Here is a 20,005-nt window from a genome sequence, read left to right as displayed (position 1 = left end):
GATTTGTCTTCTTTATTTTGTGCGTGAAGATATCCGATTTAAAAATTAAATAAAATATATACACACACATTAATTGTGAAATAAAGAGGTTCTGTACTCCTTCCTAATTCATCCGAATCGAAAAAAGAGATATACACCAGAGTTTAGGGTGTTTTGTTTATAAAGAACACCTGTACATATGATGTTTGTAAATGGCGATAATTACAATTAATTAATTAGCAAAATAATAATTGATTAATAAGTGTTGAATAATATTTGATTTTCGATACTTGATCAGTGGTGGAAAAGGCAATTGCAAAGCTGGAAAGGAAAAGCTGTCTTTCTGCACCACTCCGTCCCACATCTCATCTCATCTCGTTTCCTAAATCCTATTCAATTTAATTTCTCCACCACATATTGAATTTCAATTCAATTTGAATGTCCAAAATATGGTAACAAAAGATTCAGAATCAAAACAACAAGATTATTATTACTAATCTCTACCAATAAACAAGGTGCGTACTTTAGCACCTATCTATCATGCTCATGGATTCTTCTCCCTTCTCACGGCATCCTTACTCTCACTGACACTCATACCAACCAAGACAACAAGAGAAAAGAACCAATTCCTTTTTATTTTTTATTTTTTATAGTATTCTTCTTCCCCCAATTCACAAAAAGGAAACCCTAGAAATTTTCTCATTCCTATTAATTCCCATTCATTTCTTTCCATATATACAAATCTTCACCCATTACATATACTTCTGGAGTAGGAGGGGGGTTTTGTACAAAAACAAAAATTTCAATCAAACCCTAGAACACAAACAATGTCGTCGATTATCAAATTTTCACGGTTTTTCTCTGCCGTTATGACCGTAATCATCATCTCCCCCTCCCTCCATTCATCTCATTACCCAGCTTTAGCCATAAGATCTTCTATCATTCATCATATTCCTCACCATGATTACCGTTTCTACTTTCACACATCTCCGTTTTTTCGTAATGCCGATCAATGCGAACCGATTTCAAGGGAAATCGGTGCATGTCATCCAAGTTTGGTTCATGTAGCTATTACACTCGATGTCGAGTATCTTCGTGGTTCAATCGCTGCGGTGCATTCCATTCTTTATCACGCTTCTTGTCCAGAGAATGTTTTTTTTCACTTTCTTGTTACAGATACGGATCTGGAAACATTGGTTCGAACAACTTTTCCGCAGTTGAGATTCAAGGTGTATTATTTCGATCGGAATATTGTTAAGAATTTGATTTCAACTTCTGTGAGACAAGCGCTTGAACAGCCTTTGAATTACGCTAGAAATTATCTAGCGGATCTGTTAGAAAGTTGTGTGAAAAGAGTGATTTACTTGGATTCAGATCTTGTTTTACAAGACGATATTGCGAAGCTGTGGAATACTGATTTAGGGTTGAATACAATCGGAGCACCGCAATATTGTCATGCTAATTTCACCAAGTATTTTACGGCGGCGTTTTGGTCCGACCCGGTGTTTTCTACGACGTTTGAGAAGAGAAAAGCTTGTTACTTCAACACTGGGGTGATGGTGATGGATCTAGTGAAGTGGAGGAAGAAAGGGTACACGGAGAGGATTGAACGGTGGATGGAAATTCAGAAGGTAGAAAGGATCTACGAGCTTGGGTCACTACCACCGTTTCTGTTGGTTTTTGCAGGACACGTGGCGGCAATTGAGCATAGGTGGAATCAACATGGTTTAGGTGGTGATAATGTGAAAGGTAGTTGTAGAGATTTGCATCCTGGTCCTGTTAGTTTGTTGCATTGGTCTGGTAGTGGAAAACCATGGAGGAGACTTGATGAATCAAAACCTTGTCCTCTTGATGCACTTTGGGAACCCTTTGATTTGTATGGACATAGACGCAGATATGAATCATTATAGCTAGTTGATTGATTCATTTTTTTTTTCTGTTAAATGTCTCTACTCTGTGACTGTACTCTTGATTTGATTATTTTGGTTAATTTTTTTGTTCCACTTATGAGATTATTAACCAGATAGTGATATTTAGTCATTGATTTTCAGTTTTTGTTCATATTATGTTTGAAGTTTGAAACCTTGAATTCGGTTAAGCTTATCCGTAATTTGAAGAAAAGTTAGCGCATTTAATTACTAACCCATTAAATTTGATGCCCTATCGGTGCGTGCGGTAGAGAAGTTCTGAGATTTTTATGTTTTATCTGTTGAATTTGTGTGTGTTGGGAAGTGGCATGTTATTGCTACTTGCCAAAGAGGACAAGGAAGGAACAGAAACAGATGTTAAAGCAGCTAAACATTGATAATAAGGTGGAAGTGGAAGACACGTATGTTATTAAATGATGCATGGTGGATAGCTTAGCTGTCCACGTCTGCAATAAGTTTTTGATATATATATATATATATTTGAAGACATGATTCACATGAAGTATCTAATTTAGTCGGCATATTTATACATGAAAACAAATAATCTAACGAGTGAAGCTAAGCTATGGATTGTGTTGGCAGAGATGCTAGGTTTGGTAGCAGTGGCGGAACGGAGCGTTTTTGAGCTTATAACATTGTATTTTTCTTTGTATTAGTATATGCTATGTTATGCTATTCAATTCAATTTTCTTTGTCCGTACGTCACTGTCAATTTGTCCTTTGCTCCGCTTGCATATTAGCTGGCAATGCTTTGTTCTGTTCTATTTTCTCTTCCACCGTCAGATTATTTATGCTTCTACGTTTTTGACCCCACACTATTATGTCCTTTTCATAAATTCTGACACTGTTGGATTCTTTCATTTTACTACTTTCAAGATAAACTAGAATCATTTAACATGTGGCTTAAGACCATTCATGTTAGTCACTCGTTTACCAATTTAGTAGCTAGCACAACTTAAATAGGCGCTTAAAAACATTTCCAACCAAGAGCAAATAACGAACCTGTTGGTTTCACCATGTTAACGTTATTCAATCCAAACATATTAATGATGTTATGGAACGATACCTTGCACAAATATATGCATGCAACTCACACTATCATGTAGTTCTCGTGCAACAAAAGAAAAATGTTACGCTATGGTTCCATTGTTTAAAGAAACCGATACCTCGGCTCAAGATTTTTTTTTTTTTTTTTTTGTGGTGGTCGGATTTGAATCTGAACCTTACATATATTATGTATTGTTCATACCAATTGAGTTAATTCACAAGGACCGGCTCAAAATGTTCTAAATGACGGGATAAAAAATTGTAGTCTATTTAAAATGTGATTATGAAAGATCTTCTCTGTATTTTTAGGGATCACTTTGTTAAAATGAATTAATATTATTGAAATATTAATGGGGTTATATTTAGTAAAAAAAAAATAGACTTGCTAGATGGATGAATTCGATGCTTATTAGGTGCTAATGAATAACATGCACGAGTGAGACTCACTTCTACATCCAAATGAGATGAGAGTCCTCGGTGCAAGGGATTTAAATACAGTGAATGGGAGGTCAAATGATCTCAATTTTTGATTCATGAGGGGAGAATGGGGGTATTTCTAAAATTCTAAGTGATCTCGAAGGATTTTGCGTCCCACCCCACCCCCTTAAAATATTGTTAGATAATTTTAAATTAATTTCTCCCCATTGCTTTATTTTCCTCTCTAATAAAAAATCATGTGAAGTGTTTCTCTTTCTCATTTCTAACCAGGGTTTTCGGGTCAATTCTCTTTACCCTTGGTGTCAACACATGGTTCTACTTATTGAATATTCCATATTTTAAATATACATGTACTTTTTTTTCTTTTCAAACACGTTAAACAACATTCTAACATTTTAATACTTCTATTTAGGTCATAAACTTGTGTTATCAAACTCGACTTAAATATACATATATAATTTCCTCAAATATATATAGATGTATTTTTTTATTTATTTAAAAAAAATATGTGTTGTATAATTATAATTATTAGAGAAAACAGTAAAGAAGTAGCAATCGTGCAAAATACATGCGATGGTAGGAAGTTGACCTTTCAATTTTTATTTTTTTTTAAAGATAAAATTTAGTAAAATTTAGAGTAGAGATGTTTCATCCTTATGCAAGGTCAAGAACAATCTTCAACTTCGTTAATAATTTGCAACGAAATTATGTATAACCAACTTATCAACTTAGAAATTCTGAATTTAAAATCAAGTTACAACGAATACAAGCAGAGATTAAGTGTGTGGTTATTTCTACATGTAAGTGTACCAAAATTGATTTCGGAGGTATATATTTATGATTATGAAATGTTTGATTGTTTTTTAGTAAAATTGATTTTGCTTCAAGAATCGATTCTTCTTGAAGTTATACTTTATAGTTTTTTTAATTAAAAAATTGATTTTTACACACAAATTTATAATTCAACTCGTATTTACATAAATGTATTTAAACATCAAATGCAAATCATTTCACTCTCGTCGCCGTATAATTAAACATACACATACTAACTATGCAACCCAAGTTGAACGAATACTATATTCAAAAGCATGCATTAGAGTGTCCTTGGTTTTAAGCATTGCTAGCTGTTGTTATATAATCGATATTTAAATAATGGAATGATATGCAATGTTGGGTTTAGGATAATATTTACAAACTAATATTAACGGGTTTGGACGTGGAAAAGTGAATAAATATTTTATTTTGATATGGTCATCTTTTATACCGTTATTGTAATATCATTATTAAATAAATACAAGTTCTTTTCTTCTTATAAAAAGAAAAAGAATACAAGCTTTTTGATTTAATGTCTCTATATGTTTTGGACGGATCTAAAAGATGGATATATAGACGTTAAAGATGACATTATATGAGGTTGAAAGCAAACCAATTTTCAAGGACAGCTAACCGCACTGGATTTTTTTTTTTTTTTTGTATTTATTAAATTAGTTTTTTTAATATACAAATATTAGTCGTTAATTTGTTAGTGAGATTGAACCCTTAACCTTTTTATATAACATTCCTTTTACGAATTCATTCCACTGGGTTACACATTGAGGGAAGATTCAAGGAGTTTTAAGAAGAGTATATGACGAAATTTAAATGAGTTTTTTTTTATTGAGGACAAAATCAATTTTAAGTCATTAAACTTCTTCAAAAATATTGAATTCATCAGAGTCGCTTTTGGCTCTTCCAAACTTGAATTATCGCATGCGATAGATAATAGTTTTATAAAATAAATTTTGTTGAAATTATGTTTGAAATAAGTGATTTCTTCAACATTTTTCATTCTAAAAATTAATTTGTTGTAAAACCTGCTATAAATTATGAGAAAGGATATTTATATAACTATTTTGTGACAACTTTTGAATAATTATCTCTTTTATACTCAGATCATTTGTTTACTATCTTTCTTCTTTTTTCACTCTGTAGTGTTGTTGACCAATAGAAAGAGAGAGAGAAAAAAAAAATGTTCTCACCAAAAAAGTTTAAATATATTTGAATTGAATTTTCACTAAAAGGAGTTGCTTCGCACCAAATTTTAAGCAGGCAAAGTTAGTTGATTCATGTGAATGAAATTGGAACCTGTACCCTTTTATAAGGTGATCAACAATTTATTATATTTTCATAGCTTTGTTGTAAACGGCAAATAAATGGATGAATTGAGCCTAATATCTTTGATCAATTGGCTGCTATCTCTTTTGAGTGTACATATGAAACATGATTTTCGTTCCTTATGGTTCAGGGGTGGTATGATAGGACAATATTTCCATGGCAAAAGAACATAACAAGGTCCATGACAAATAGGTCTGTGTCCCTATCAGACTACGTCGCAATCATTTGCATACTATAAGCACAAAATGGAAATTTAATGCAAATCCAAATGCCAATTTCGTAAGCTCATGCTGTCGGTGGAATCTTGTTCTTGTATATGAGCTGTCTTTCTTGAGAAATAAAATGAATTGTCATCACTCGTCACTGTAGTAAACAAAATTAACTTAGCACCACCCCAAAAAAAAGAAAATTACCATTAGATTAAAAAGTCATTTTATTGAGATTTATTGATACAATAATAAAAATGGTTTATGTATAATGAAACAGTTAAATTGACCAACAAATTATGTTAAGTTACTATGATATTGATAGTAAGTTTTCACTGTTATTTAGTAGTAACTAATCTTTATTAGAGAATCTATAAATATACAATACAAGGCGAATTATTTTCATTTACCCGGATTTTTTCAATATACATAAGTAAAAAATTAAATTGTTGACCACATGATTGAGGAGTCCAAACTCATTATCACTTGAACGGATCGGATCAATTGTTGGTGAATTGACCAACAAATTAACCTTCACTTTTACTTACCGGTGCACAACTCATTCGGACAAGGGTACCAATATAAGTAATAGATTCTCTAACAAATGTATTTAACTATTTGATTCAAGATTCAACTCTTAACTTATTTATATGAAAAAACATTTGTTAGAATGGATCTCAGTTATATTTGGTTTACTAAAAAATAGTATGACAAAACAAATCTTATAACGAATACTTAAAATAAATAAATAAAAGGTAGTTTCGAGGAGAATGAATCATATTGACGTTAGACATTAAACTCTTTTGTTTAATGTTTTTTTATTAATAATTTTCTAATTATTTTGGTAGGTTTGGTTTCTCACTTTCTCATGTCTTCAAACTAGTTTAGGATCTTTCCAACCGAAAACTAAATATGTTATGTCTCATGAGACATTAAATAAAAGAAAAGTGATAAAAAAATACTATAATGGCAATCCAGAAATAAAAGTGATATGAATACTAGAATGCATTTTTAGACAAATAGGAGAAGTGATATTATCTCAGTCATTTGAGACATTAACAAAAGAATTTGACTGATAACTAACTACAGCACCAAGTTTGCAAATTCCTATTTTTCTCTCTCTAGTAGTATATGGAGAGAGTGTCACACCATCAAGATAACAGAAAGTAAAATATACCTAAAATATTACAGCATAGACAAATACATGAAGTAGAGTAACTTCACTTCTTCAAACTAAGGGAACTGAAAATTCAGATAATCCTGTGGTCTTGCACCAGAAGGAGGGTTAATATAAACCCAAAGCATAGAAATAATGATTGAGAGTAATCCAGACCAAACATAGATAATGGTTGGAACCTTTCCTCTTCTTCCCAGAAGCCCTTTTGCAAATGGATAAAGATGACACAAAACCCAGAAGCTGAAAAACAACCCTCCAACTAGTCTACTCCATTGTGGAAATGGACTATAAAGAGTCCTAGCCACTCCCACTGCAATAGCAATAGTGTTCACCATCATAATTGTGATTGGAGGAACCATTAGAAAGCTCCATTTCACCAAATAAAGATCAGCAAACTCATCTTCTCCATCTTCTGGTGTGGCTGACTTTGATGTTAGTGTGAATGAGATGTCAACTCCTGCTATCACCTTCAACAAGCCTTGTAAAACAGCTGCAGGATGTGCACTCGTTCCGCCGATTAACCAAAACTGTTCATTTCTCCACCAATCATGTAAAGTGATTCCTGACCATTTGATCTCAAGCAGTGCAAGCAAGCATAGTGTGACTGTGATTCCAAGCAAGAATACTAGAAATGTTACGCTCAAGGATTGGACTATGAACTGTCCTGAGAATAAGGATAATGCAGGTAGGAAGCAGTACACAATCAGAAATATTGAAGTGAAAGGGTACATTCCAACATTGAAGTAAGCCACCCTTTGCAAGAATTTCATTCTAGGACTTGCCAATAACGCGTTGTTCCTTGAGAAGAAGATTTCGACGGACCCTGTTGCCCAACGAAGCACTTGGTGTAGCCTATCTGTTAAATTGATTGGAGCCGTTCCTCTAAAAGCATCTCTTTTGGTCACACAGTAAACTGACCTCCACCCTCTATTGTGCATTCTGTAACCGGTAACAACATCTTCTGTAACTGAACCATATATCCATCCAACTCTTTTCCCCCACTCAGTTTTATCCTCATAGTAACAAGATATGACACTAATTGCCTCAGCAACGGTAGCGGCATCTAACGGTTCGCGAGGCCCGGCAAGAGAACCTGCAGGCCTTCCTTGTGTTCCATTTCCTTTGGAATCTTGTAGCAATCTTCCTTGGAATTCTGCAACTGGAATGGATGCAGCTAGATAAGAAGAATTTCCAAATCTTTTGGGAAGAAGCAAGGACTCAATATCTGCATCGTCGTCATTGTGATCATTGATTGGCACAGAAACTTCATCTTCTTCCTTTTTTGACACCTTTGATTTTCTCAGAAACAACTTAATCTTCCTCCTGCCAAACCACCCATGATGTTCAGAAGCTCTAGGAGGACTAAAACCATATAGAGCTGTTCTTCTGAATATGCAGCCAGTTCCAACATACATTGGACCTTGTAAACCATCAAGAGCTCTCATGCTCACATCAAAGAACACGGTGTTGTGGTTTGCATATCGATCACTGGGGTCAATACCTTCAAACCTTTGAGGGAATTGAACATAACATATCCTGTCACCACCTCTGTCAAGCATAAAGCACATACCTTCCCTCAAGGCCAAGGAGTTGTAGATGTAATGATCACAGTCAAGATTGAGAACGAATGGTCCATTGGACATGACAGCACTAGTTCGAACAAGAGCATTCATGGCGCCAGCTTTCTTGTTGTGATCATATCCCGGCCTCTTCTCACGAGACACATAAACAAGCATTGGCAACCTAACATCAACATCTGTTGTGTCAATCAAGTTCTCTCCATCAGCTTCTGAACCATATTTTGGTTCTACATTTGGTGGAGCCAACATTGCCTGGAAAAACAGATCAATTAAGCATATAGTTAGTGATGGTGATCTAATATTTCATATCTATCATTCAAACACTACATTAGCACACATAAAACAAAATGTTAGGATTATTACGCACAAGACACAATGCTGAAGAAGTTACCGAATCTAAGATTCAAACACTTTATTCAAACAAAAAAAAAAAGATTCAAACACTATAGTCAGTGATAGTGATCTATCTAATATCTATGATTCAAACACTACATACATCAGTACACGTGAAACACAACACTATTACACACAAGACATAACACCAAGTAATTGATAATGCTGAATTGAAGAAGTTGCCCGAGTCTATGATTCAAACACTACACTTAGTGATAGTGATCTATCTAATATCTATGATTCAAACACTATATTAGTACACATGAAACACAACATTATTTAGACACAAGACGCGTGAACACCTTGTAATTGATGATGTTGAAGAAGTTAACACACAACACTATAGTTATCGATAGTGATCTATCTATCTAATATCTTATATCCATATTCAAAAACACTACATTATTACATACAAGACACAACACCAAGAAATTGATAATGTTGAAGAAGTTACCTGAATTATACCAGCATGGTCACCTCTGGAGTGGTCAGGTTCTGCTGATGACCATGTTCCAGGCCAAAGAGAACCATCAGACATCCAAGTTGCTTTAGGAACCTTGAGTTCTGATACATCTGAACCGGTTTCCATCTGTTTCTTCTTGGCTCTCAACTCCTCGTGAGCATTGTAAGCGTCTGATCTTCTCCTTATTGATTCAGGTAAGGAATTGATCCTCACTTTGAATTCATCATATTCCCTCTTCACCCTTCTCCTCTCCCTAACAAAGTCCAACCGGACCTTGTTCTTGAGAAAATCGCGCTTCTGACCGAAATAAGCTTCAGGATTTCTTGGCTCAATTTGGTGTTTTCTACAGAAAGGAACCCAAAATCTTGCAAAACTAGCAGTCTCAGCAAGAGCTTCAAATGTCAAAAGAGCTCCACCATCATCAGACAAATAACAAGCAACTTTTTCCACAGGATAATCAACTGCAAGGATAGATAAAATGGTGTTTGCAGTTACAAGAGGTGGCTCTTTTTCTGGATCTGCAGTTGAAACAAAGACATCAATTCCAGGGAGATCAGACCTCCCTTTCGGGTTTCGCAGATTTGGAGACTCGAACCGTTCTTTCAAAACAGACAAATCAGTAACTCTGTTCACAGGACACAGCTTTGGAAGCTGATCAAGAAGCCATGAAAATGCAAACCATAGCTCACAAGTCACTGACATTGCCCACAACCACATTGCCTCATGGTTTGGGTGTCGAATCCTCCATGTAAGGAATAAACCAAGTGCAGCAAGACGCATCAGAATAAGCAACCTTAATCAACAAACAAACCAAACAAATACATTAGAAATTGGACACTTAAATTTACTCAAACAAGTTGTTTTCTTATTTTGGTTCTAAATTGAATATTACATTACATAACCAATTCTAACATGAACATATTTAGCAAGTATTAAAATAAAACATCAAGAACCAAGAACAAAAAATGATTTTTTTTTTTTGGTCCGACAAAAAATGATATATTTAAAAAGAATAAAAAAAATTCACCAACTAAAAGCAAAAGGTTGTATATTTTCAAATTAATATTCAAATTTCAAACAAAAAGAAAAGCTTGGATTGTGAAAAGACTCACCTATAAGGACTGAGAATAGCAGCAGAAACACCAACTTTTCTTGTCAAGGGTCTTCTAGATTTCTTTCCAAAATCAGGAGGAGGTTCATAACCATTGGAACCAAATCCATCTTTAGGCCAAACAGCATTTCCATAACCATAAGTTCCTTTAGTTTCAAATAACCAACGAGTATGATCAAAATCAGGTGGATGGTTCTGATTCTGAGCTTTAAACGATTTCACAACAGAAAGCCTCTTGTCCAACTTGAATTCTGCCATAGAAGGTAACGGTTGAGCTTGATCTTCGCACTCAGAAACCTCTTCCTCTTCCTCTTCTTCATCATCACTAACATTATTGTAAGAATCTTTGCAACCTGGACATTTACCACCACCTCCATTTCCACAAATCTCTTTGTAACAATCCCTACATACCTTGAAACCACATTCACAAGTACAACCCTTGATCGCTTCTTCATCACAGCCTTTCATTCCACACATCAGTTTAGATTTTAACGGTAGATCTTTGCTTTCGTTGGAGCATTCGATGACATGGCCTCGTGTAACAGAATTAAAACCTCCGGTAAAAATCGTACCAGAGATGAAACTGTTGTTTTTGTTGTTTTCTTCGGGGAGGCTTGTTTGTGAAGATGAAAGTGGCATGCGATCTGGTGTTGGAGGAATATGAACTGTGTATGAAACATATTCCGATGTTGTTGTGTCTTCTGTAACATCATCTTTGGACATGGATGAATAGTTACCTCCACCACCTGATAACCTTCTTATGGCGGCGCCGCCGCCGGAAAGCCGGTTTGAACGGTTGCTGAGAGGTGAATTGTTGTTGTTAGAGACTGAAGAACGTGGTAGTGGACTTGTTAAACCCATGTTTCTGCTTCCTCCAGTTTTGCCTCCAGAAGAGACAGTGATTTTCACAGGAGAGGAAGAAGATGTTGTGTTCACCATGTTTATTGGAATTTTCAAAGAACAAAGAAAGAATGAGAAAGTAAGAATAGAAAGAAAAAAAAATTAGATTTTTCAGTGACACATTAGGAAAGTGAAGTTGAAGTGAATGAGGAAAGTGAGTGAGATGAAGAAGTAGAAGAAGATGAAGTAGGGTTTGAAAATGGACAACGGTCGAATTTGAATAAGAAGAAAAAAGGGTTGAGTTGGGATTTAAATGCAACGGTCGATAGATCTGGACCGTTGGATATGCTTTCGTTTTTTGCTTTTTCCTTTCTAATATAAGAAACGGTTCATTTGAGAGTTTAGTCAACTAAAGGAGTTTCAACTTTTTGAACTGAAACGGTCCAATAACATGACATGGAATGTGTGTGTCTGTTTTTTGTGTGTGAACAAGATGTGACTTTTCGAATAATAGCTTTTCAAATTACAAATTATTACGTAAAAATTAAATTTTGCTGATTAACGGCAGCTCTCATAATTATAATTGAGTTGGCATAATTAAATGATGATGACGGGCTAAATAACAAATTCAAAAATTAGATTTATGGCAGAGATCTGTTTTTTTTTTTTTTATTTTTTTTTATTTTTATATTGTTACTGCACCATCATACAGAGAGTTGATTTAACTCATGCTGTAATTTTTTTTGTTTAAATCGTAAAAGTAAGTCATGGATTCGATGTTAAATCAAATAATAAAGTGTTCTTGCTAATCACTGACACTTTCATCCTAAGAAATCTTGTCTTATGTGGTTAATTATATTACTGGTAAATCTATCAAAAAGCTTCAGCAATAGGGCTAGAAAGAAGTTAAAACCAACCCACATGTCTCCTCTGTCATTTAATTAGTTTTTTTTTTGTTGGATATTTATTATTCTAGATCACAGAAATTTTGAATTTCACCAGCATATAAATTTATGAAAGATTTCCTGAATTCCGATATTTAAATTTGAATAAATATATTTATGGTCAAGACAACTTGCAAGGAAACATGTCGGACCAAGCAAGGAGAGGACGAAATGCAGGTATTGTCCGTGAATGCATTAAAATTTAAAACCAGGAAACCTCACAAATGCCAGGATCCAACAATAAGGCCAAATCCCTTACAAGTTAATTTTTTGTGCCGGCATAGTATTAAATAGAAAATTATCTTTCAAAAGGAAAAAAATGAAAATTGTAGTAGTTTGGAGAGGTGGTAAACGTAGAAATATATGTAAATTAACACGTTTGATGACTTAGATGTATCACATTGAAAAATTGTAGTTTGCCCTACTACTTGGTTTAATTCAATATCTGTTCTTGCATAAGACTAAATCGACAGCAAAGAGGTTGCTGAAAATCACTCACTATTTACTTGATACAGTCGGTTAAATCATGTACAAGTCTGTCTTCTTTCTAAACTAATCTCAAGCACCTACAACTACAATGCAACAAACTATTTTGTGGGCAGCATCCCCCTATTGCCATTCAAATTCTATGATATGGCTGATTTTGTAAACTCAATGCCTTTTGAGAAACCAAACTCCAGTACCTGAAGCGTCAATTATAACTGTCTTCAAACAAAATCCAATTGGATTCAAATAGACTCGAAGAAAGTGAATTAGCTCTCGTGTTAGATGGTATGTAATGCAGGTAAATTAATGTGGCTAGAATATTATCTCCTTGAGGATCAACAGAACTAGCATGACAAAGCACATGATAACAAGCACTGTTGCACATGTAATCATCCCTCCTTTTTTCTGTGTTCTTTCTGCCTGTAAGTAAAATGTTTTAATAGATTTATAACATGCTTATAGCAGCTACAAAATTAAAAAAAAAAGGTTGATAAACAGTGGCGGATCTTGAGTTGATTTGTAGGGGGTGCCAAACTTCTATGGAATATATATTAAACGGTTTCAAGAAGATACAATAATTAGTAACTGACCTAGTGGTATAAATTGTTTGAAAAGAACAAGAGGATGTGGGTTTGAATCCCCTCAAAAACGTTTTTTTTAATACAATATGTAAAAGTAGAAGATTAAATATGTAAAAAGAAGATGTGGAAGTGTTTAACCGGCGACCTTTAGTAAATTACAGCACCCCCCTTTCCACTGCAACAGCCGAAATTTAATTGATATAATACACCTAATATAGTATATAAGGAAAACCTGGGGGATGCCATTGGATAAGACTGCCCCTAAAGAGATCCGCTACTGTCGATAAATGCACTGACTCGCAAAGACCGAGAAAAATCTTACAGAAGTAGTAATTTAAGAAGGTAAGAGAAAACAGAACCTTTTGCAACTGCTTCAAGCCCTCCTCAACGGTTGTAGCAACACTCTGAATGTTGTAGTCAATTCTATCCACAATTGTTCCCTGCAGAAGCATCAACTTTTGAGTCACTTTTCATTCCATAATAATAAATCCATTTTGCCAAAAAAATAAATAAATCTATTTCGTTTTATAATAAAAAGGGTACGCCACTTACCTGGTCTATCACAAGAACGGAGAGATCCTTCATGATCTGAGCAAGTTCGTGGACTGATTTAGCAACCTACAGTAAATTTCACACTGTCAGACAAGATACATAAAGTGATTTTTCTACAAGCGAAACACCAAATGCCTTCAAAGTACCTGATCAATTTCTCTTTCTCTTTCTGCTGAGATGTGTTCATTTTTCTTTAGCTTTGTCATTTGCTCTTCACTAAAACCCTGAAATCAATCAAAATATCATCATCTCTTTCTTAGGATACAACTGCATCAGGATATGAAATTTGAGAATGAAAAATATATAATTCACCGTGCGATTCTTTTTTGATTAATCCATGATGTGAGATAAGTGATAAACTATCATATTTTAGATAGTTCAATAAAACCAAGTGTGCTGAAAACAAGAAAAGGGATCGCTTTTCCATTTTTCCTTTTATATTAAAAAGATATTGGATTTATTTACAAAATTTAGATCGTATTGCAGCAAACTTTTTCTTTTCTTTTCTTGGAATAGAAAAATCAAGAGGAAGTGTTACAAACACACAAATCAGAACTTAAGAATGAAATAATAATTAATGACTAATCTGTTGCTGAAGAATGAAAATCTGAACAACGAAGGAGAAATAATTATCCTACGAGGGTTTCTCCTTTCAAGTTTCATTCTGTATAACTATCCCACTTGGGTTGGCCTGGTGTTGTTAGCTTGGGACCTTGGAGTGTGCTCCTCCTCAAAGTCTCAAGTTTGATTCCCTCGGTGTCAATTTTGGTGGGCTAATTTAGCTTCTTAAAAAAAAAATTAAATCCTTTCAAGTTTCAACTATTTTCCCCTATCTGTTGACCATTTCCTTGTTCGTAAACAGTAGAAAGAAATATGTCAAGTGAAGCCCGGAACAGTAAAGAAAGAAGGGTGTAAAAAGAGAAATGAGATTGCAGGTTTCAGCTGAAAAGGATATGGGTCGAAGCTTGTACGTTTCAAGCGCAAACTTGACTAGAACGTTGTGCACGAACAAGCAACTACTAATAGATAAAAAGCGAGGAAAAGATAAGGCCTTGTGTACTTCCTTTCTAAAATAAATGATGAATGTCAAAATATGTTTTTCTGATTGTCTCAATGTGAATTTCGTAAAACAAATTCAGTATTTTTGAAAATGTTGAAAAGACACCTTTATTGTTTCTGAAAACCTCATTGTCCCTCACCAACTGCATATGGTGGTCAAAATGAAAATTGAGCATATGGTAATATCGGTGATCATAAGAAGAAAGTTGTTGTTACACATATAAAATCAAAAATGAAAATTGAAAACATTATGAAGAAGTAAACAACCCCTAAATGTCTTTGAATCGGTGATCTAAAACCTACAACAAAGCAAGTAAAAACTCATGGATAGGAGGTTCTTAAAAATCCCTAATCCTCCTAACCAAAGGAAACAGCAAGAGGGAAAAAAGAGAAGAAAATAAATGTCTTTGAATCCGTGATCTAAAACCCACAGCAAAGCAAGAAAAAACTCATGACACAAAAAGAAAAATATGCATCTAACATGTTGACTAACAATTATTAAAAAAAATATAATTATATGAGGATGCTCTATATATAATGATATAACTGAATCTAATATTTCAGAACCGTTATTTTAAAATCAGACATAACATTAATTGAGCCCAGAAATAAATATTAATTTCAAATTTCTGTTTTTCTTTAGTCCTATGACTATCCCATTCCCGAGCACACACCCACACAATTTTTGCAATTAGAGGATTGTAAGAGGTCAGAACACATCACTGTCAAGTTTGAACCGAAATCATGGAATTTCACCATTACAACTTGCCTTTGGTTGGGAAGAGAAATCATCAAAAGTTACTTGTTTGGGAGGGACTATAATTCTTCCTTTAGTTACACTACACGAGGTTTTTTAAAATAATATTGTCCAGCTAGAGAGATTAGTTACAATAAAACACATACCACATCATCGAATTCATCATCCTGAAATCCAGAGCTACTCCCTTTAAAGTTCATTTCCAAGTCAATCCCGTCGTAACCCTGTGTAATTACACCCAAATATAGATGTCAGTGACGCAATATAAAATACAGACAGGTGTAGTTCCAATCACAGAAACTCGAGGGTCAGAAATGTGGCTAGTGATAATAAGTTCAATCAATTGAATACCAAAAGAAAGAAAAAATAATAGATTAATTTCTACGCACTGACAGTGTAATTTTTTTTTAAACAAACATCCAATCAAATCACACAACAGTGCCACTTTCTTAGGTTAATTCCTGAAGCATCGCCACAAATATCTAAATGGAGTGATTTGATTGGGCATGTGTAAAAAAGTTTTATATTGCCGGTGTATGTATACAATTAAATCCAAAGAAAAAAAGATAAAAAAACGGCAACATTTCTACAAATGTAAATTCGTGAACAAATAAAGAAAAAGGAATAGTAAAAATGTAGGAGGATAGTATGAAAGAATCAGCAATTGAAAAACCGGATAGACATGAAAATTTGTAACCTCTTGTTGCTGCTGTAAACGTTTCAAATATGTTGACTGCTTCCGCCGGAGGTCCATTGACAGGTTCTGAAGGTCTGTAGCAAGTGAACGCTGACAAAGGTAGATACAAAAGCCGGTCATACAAATTCCAGGAAGTCGGACTCGTACAAACAAAATTTTGCACACAATAAATCGCCTAAAATATGCAAGCACTCGAGATAGAGGTAAACTCTTGTATATTTAAAAAAGCCAAATTTACGAATAAACCATTTTCAAAGTGAACAGTAAAAAATCAGTCAAGTAAAAGTAAAAGAGCAGCAAAATTCAGATGAAGTAGGATATAAGTTAATGTGGAATAATACATGAAAAACAAGGAGGAGCAAGATAAGGCAGGATGGGCTATTGAAGGGTGGGGAGAGGCAAAAGCTATAATTGACCAATAACACCAGTTATTCATAGTTGACTTAAATATAACATTTTCGCAGGGTGGCGAAAGGCAAAAACCATAATTCACCAATAACACCAGTTATTCATAGTTGAATTAAAGATAACATTTCCTCAATAGCTTATATGCATTCAGGACAATCTCCTAAGTCCTGACTAAGAGAAGTCAAAACCTAGATTGTTCGGTAACCTGAAATGTATCTATCTGTTTTGCTTCCAAAATAAATATTAATCAGAGTCGACATCTACCTTCCTTAAGAACTATAAAGTCAACCTCAACTGATAAAAAATAGCAGAGTTGAACAAAATAGAGTGCACTACATATGATTGTATAGAATTTTTCTACATCAAAATTACCTGCACATTTTTTCTGACATTAGAATCCTCAGAAGACCCTCTACCAGCAGAAAGCCTTTTTAGCCTCACTTCAGACTTTCTGAGGAGAGCCGTAATTTCCCGGGTGAGAGTCTCAATCTGACGTTGATCATCTTTACCATCACCAAAGGAAGGCATCAAAGCCTTTGCATGAGCTTTTGTTAACTCAGACATTTTAACCTTTGCACTTTGTATATTTGTAGCTATTTCTTCAGAATCATCCACCCAAGATGGCGGCAAACCCACAGTAAATGCATCACTGACGCACCAAAACACAATATTTTACGATTAATTGCAATGACTTTCAAATACACATTTTGAATGTATCAAGCCCAACAAATTTGTAAACAGAAATTTTAGTTGAACATCAATTTAGGACAACAAAATTCAACAACCTTTTGAATTGTTAACACAGTTCAATGAGTGGTTAAAGGATACATCAAAATTAGATAACTCGTTAACTATCAATTGATCTTAATTAACCACGGATTTGAACATTATTAACCACAATTTTAGGTGTTTTCCAACTACATGTAGATTTTTGAACACTTGAAAGTCGAGGTTAATCACATTTAAACTTGTGCCAACAAAATTCCGTAGATGATTAATAAGTTGCATTAACAATTTTAATCAAACGCTAAACTTTTATACTCACAAAGGGACATTGGAAATTGCCCACGAATCAAAAACTAAACTTTTACACTCACAGAGGTCCATAGTGATAAAAAGATTGAAACTTAACTACTGGGTCAAATTCTAATACTAATACATAATTAGCATCGCTATAATGCATAGAATTGAAATATAAACGAAGAAAGGAGGGAAAAAAACCTTGAAGAGGATGGACCAGGATCATGGGTACTGAGAGGAGTATAAGAAGATCCATTATTGGTACGAAGAAGCGAAGTGTTGACCATTTCAATGACAGGACCACCACCGGAAGAAGCAGAAGCTGATGAAGAAAGAGGAGTGCGTAAGCTTTTGACGCTGTCTCTGTACTTTCTGAACTCTACGGTTCGATTTCTCGTTGCCATTGAATGATCGAGGATGGTTTGGTTCTTCGATTTCTGAAAGTGGGTTGATTATCAGAAACGTTTTGGAAATGGAAAGTGGAAATCGACGAATTCAACTACACCATAGGTGGAAAGGTTCTGTTTTGGGTTTAGGAATCGTGGAAGAGTTTGTTTCGTAAATTTACCTCGTCCATCCCTTCTCTTCTCTTAGGTATCGTTTGTTTCGAGAGAAAGTTTAAGGATGGATAGCTGCAAGGAAAGAAAGTGTGTTGATAAACATTTCTTCCACCGTTTGGCATGTCCATAAGAGATGATGGAAAATTTTAATTTGGTGGGTTCCACATCTGAAACCTTTCCTTCTTAAATTGTGCATAAAGCCTGACGAAACAATGCTTTGGGCATCTAACATGGAAAAATGATAAAAACCATCTCACTTTTGAAACGCTATTTTTCTAAAACGGTGCAGTCCATTTTTTCCCCTTCCTTAAATTATATTCAATTTTTTTAATATAATGTTCCGTTTTTTAAGTGACTATTGTTCCGAAAAAAAACTATGGTAATTTTGTATGGATATGCATAATTAGGTTTTATCACACTTTATATACATGCATATATATCATTGTCAATATATATGTCCATATTAATACAAGGGTATTTATGTAAACTAATAATAAGATATCTTTTTTTCCTTCAACTTTCTTATCACTTTCACTTATACCAAACAACTAAAATAATTATCTCACTTTCCACTTAATTTCTAGTCACTTTCATTCCTTTACCATTCTTTCCTCTTGCTAACTTTCCTTCCACTTTCTTCTCTCATCCAAACAAAGCCTTACAGTAGAAGTAAGACTATCGGGTCAAATGACCCTCTTGCTAACTTTCCTTCCACTTTCTTCTCTCATCCAAACAAAGCCTTACAGTAGAAGTAAGACTATCGGGTCAAATGACCGATTAATCCTGGTGCTAATTTATTGTCGATTGACAAAGCCGATTTGAAGTCAGAGTAAAGCGAAAGCAGATTCTCTCATGTGACCGGGGAGTCTTGTGAAATCTAAGGAGGGTGTATTGGATTAAGATTTGAAGGGATTTTAAACGATTTTTTTATCAAGAAGTCTTTGTGATATTCAATCAAGACTCTTTGTCATTTAAAAAAAGTCTTGTGGTATTTAATCAAGACTCTTCATCACTTTAAAAAGGTCTCGTGATATTCAAAATCATTCATATTTCTAAAGACTGTTTAATAAATTGAATTTTGTGGAATTTTCTAGTGAAATTTTAGAATGAAAAAGTCTCTCATAAAAATATGATATTTTTTTATCTCTATCCTCTATTCATCTTTCTCTGTATCTCTTCTCTATCTATCTCTTTCCCTCTCCCTCCTTTCTCTAACTTTCTCGTAAAAATAATAAAATAAGAGTCTATATTAAGAATGTTACGAAGAGAGTGTATTATAATCATTTCTCTAACTTCCTCGTAAAAAAAATAATAATATAAATGAAAGAGTCTGTATTGAGAACATTGTAATCATTTCTTTCCAATGAATCCTTAAAATTCATTAAATCTTTTGAAATCTTATAAAATTCATACAATCTTTTCAAATCCTTTAAAATCTTACGATGCAAGTCCGTTGAAATCATGCAAAGTCTTTTAAAATCCTTAAGACTTTTTTGAACAGAAATTGTTTTTATTTTGTTTATTGCAGGTACTTATAATTATTAAAAGGGAAATTGAAGGTTCAGATCTACATTGGACAGCATCGAGTGAAATTCTTACTGAGAGGATCCAGGTCCGAGTAAAGC

General features: G+C 34.1%; 3 protein-coding genes across 3 annotated transcripts; 1 reads left to right on the top strand and 2 right to left on the bottom strand.

The window, feature by feature from the left end:
- Window positions 1-257: 257 nt before the first annotated feature.
- Window positions 258-2,040, top strand: LOC11430017 (probable galacturonosyltransferase-like 7). The gene has a single exon (XM_003625892.4). The coding sequence runs from the start codon at window positions 807-809 to the stop codon at window positions 1,887-1,889; it is 1,083 nt and encodes a 360-aa protein (XP_003625940.1). The 5' UTR covers window positions 258-806; the 3' UTR covers window positions 1,890-2,040.
- Window positions 2,041-6,733: 4,693 nt separating this feature from the next.
- LOC11421507 (cellulose synthase-like protein D5) lies at window positions 6,734-11,735 on the bottom strand. Its single transcript, XM_003625891.4, has 3 exons — window positions 10,478-11,735; window positions 9,357-10,158; window positions 6,734-8,761 (listed from the first exon to the last, which is right to left on the bottom strand). Exons 1-3 carry the CDS (start codon window positions 11,413-11,415, stop codon window positions 6,986-6,988), a joined length of 3,516 nt encoding a protein of 1,171 aa, XP_003625939.2. The 5' UTR covers window positions 11,416-11,735; the 3' UTR covers window positions 6,734-6,985.
- An 887-nt stretch (window positions 11,736-12,622) lies between these two features.
- On the bottom strand, window positions 12,623-18,487 carry LOC25499622 (syntaxin-43). Its single transcript, XM_024770438.2, has 8 exons — window positions 18,022-18,487; window positions 17,173-17,449; window positions 16,393-16,482; window positions 15,842-15,919; window positions 14,026-14,103; window positions 13,880-13,945; window positions 13,687-13,767; window positions 12,623-13,166 (listed from the first exon to the last, which is right to left on the bottom strand). The coding sequence occupies exons 1-8, from the start codon at window positions 18,222-18,224 to the stop codon at window positions 13,059-13,061; spliced, it is 981 nt and encodes a 326-aa protein (XP_024626206.1). The 5' UTR covers window positions 18,225-18,487; the 3' UTR covers window positions 12,623-13,058.
- Between the last annotated feature and the right edge of the window lie 1,518 nt (window positions 18,488-20,005).

The sequence above is a fragment of the Medicago truncatula genome, chromosome 7 (assembly GCF_003473485.1).
Source record: "Medicago truncatula cultivar Jemalong A17 chromosome 7, MtrunA17r5.0-ANR, whole genome shotgun sequence".
In the NCBI taxonomy this organism is placed as follows: domain Eukaryota; kingdom Viridiplantae; phylum Streptophyta; class Magnoliopsida; order Fabales; family Fabaceae; genus Medicago; species Medicago truncatula.
This window is presented reverse-complemented; position numbering and strand designations above follow the sequence as displayed.

Coding starts and splice junctions, on each gene's coding strand:
- LOC11430017 (XM_003625892.4), top strand. CDS start 807: ATGTCGTCGATTATCAAATTTTCACGGTTTTTCTCTGCCGTTATGACC.
- LOC11421507 (XM_003625891.4), bottom strand. CDS start 11,415: ATGGTGAACACAACATCTTCTTCCTCTCCTGTGAAAATCACTGTCTCT. Junction 10,159..10,477: donor GCTATTCTCAGTCCTTATAG/GTGAGTCTTTTC, acceptor TTGTTGATTAAG/GTTGCTTATTCTGATGCGTC. Junction 8,762..9,356: donor ACCATGCTGGTATAATTCAG/GTAACTTCTTCA, acceptor CTGTTTTTCCAG/GCAATGTTGGCTCCACCAAA.
- LOC25499622 (XM_024770438.2), bottom strand. CDS start 18,224: ATGGCAACGAGAAATCGAACCGTAGAGTTCAGAAAGTACAGAGACAGC. Junction 16,483..17,172: donor ATGTCAGAAAAAATGTGCAG/GTAATTTTGATG, acceptor TACCTTTGTCAG/CGTTCACTTGCTACAGACCT. Junction 13,946..14,025: donor GAGAAAGAGAAATTGATCAG/GTACTTTGAAGG, acceptor AATTTACTGTAG/GTTGCTAAATCAGTCCACGA.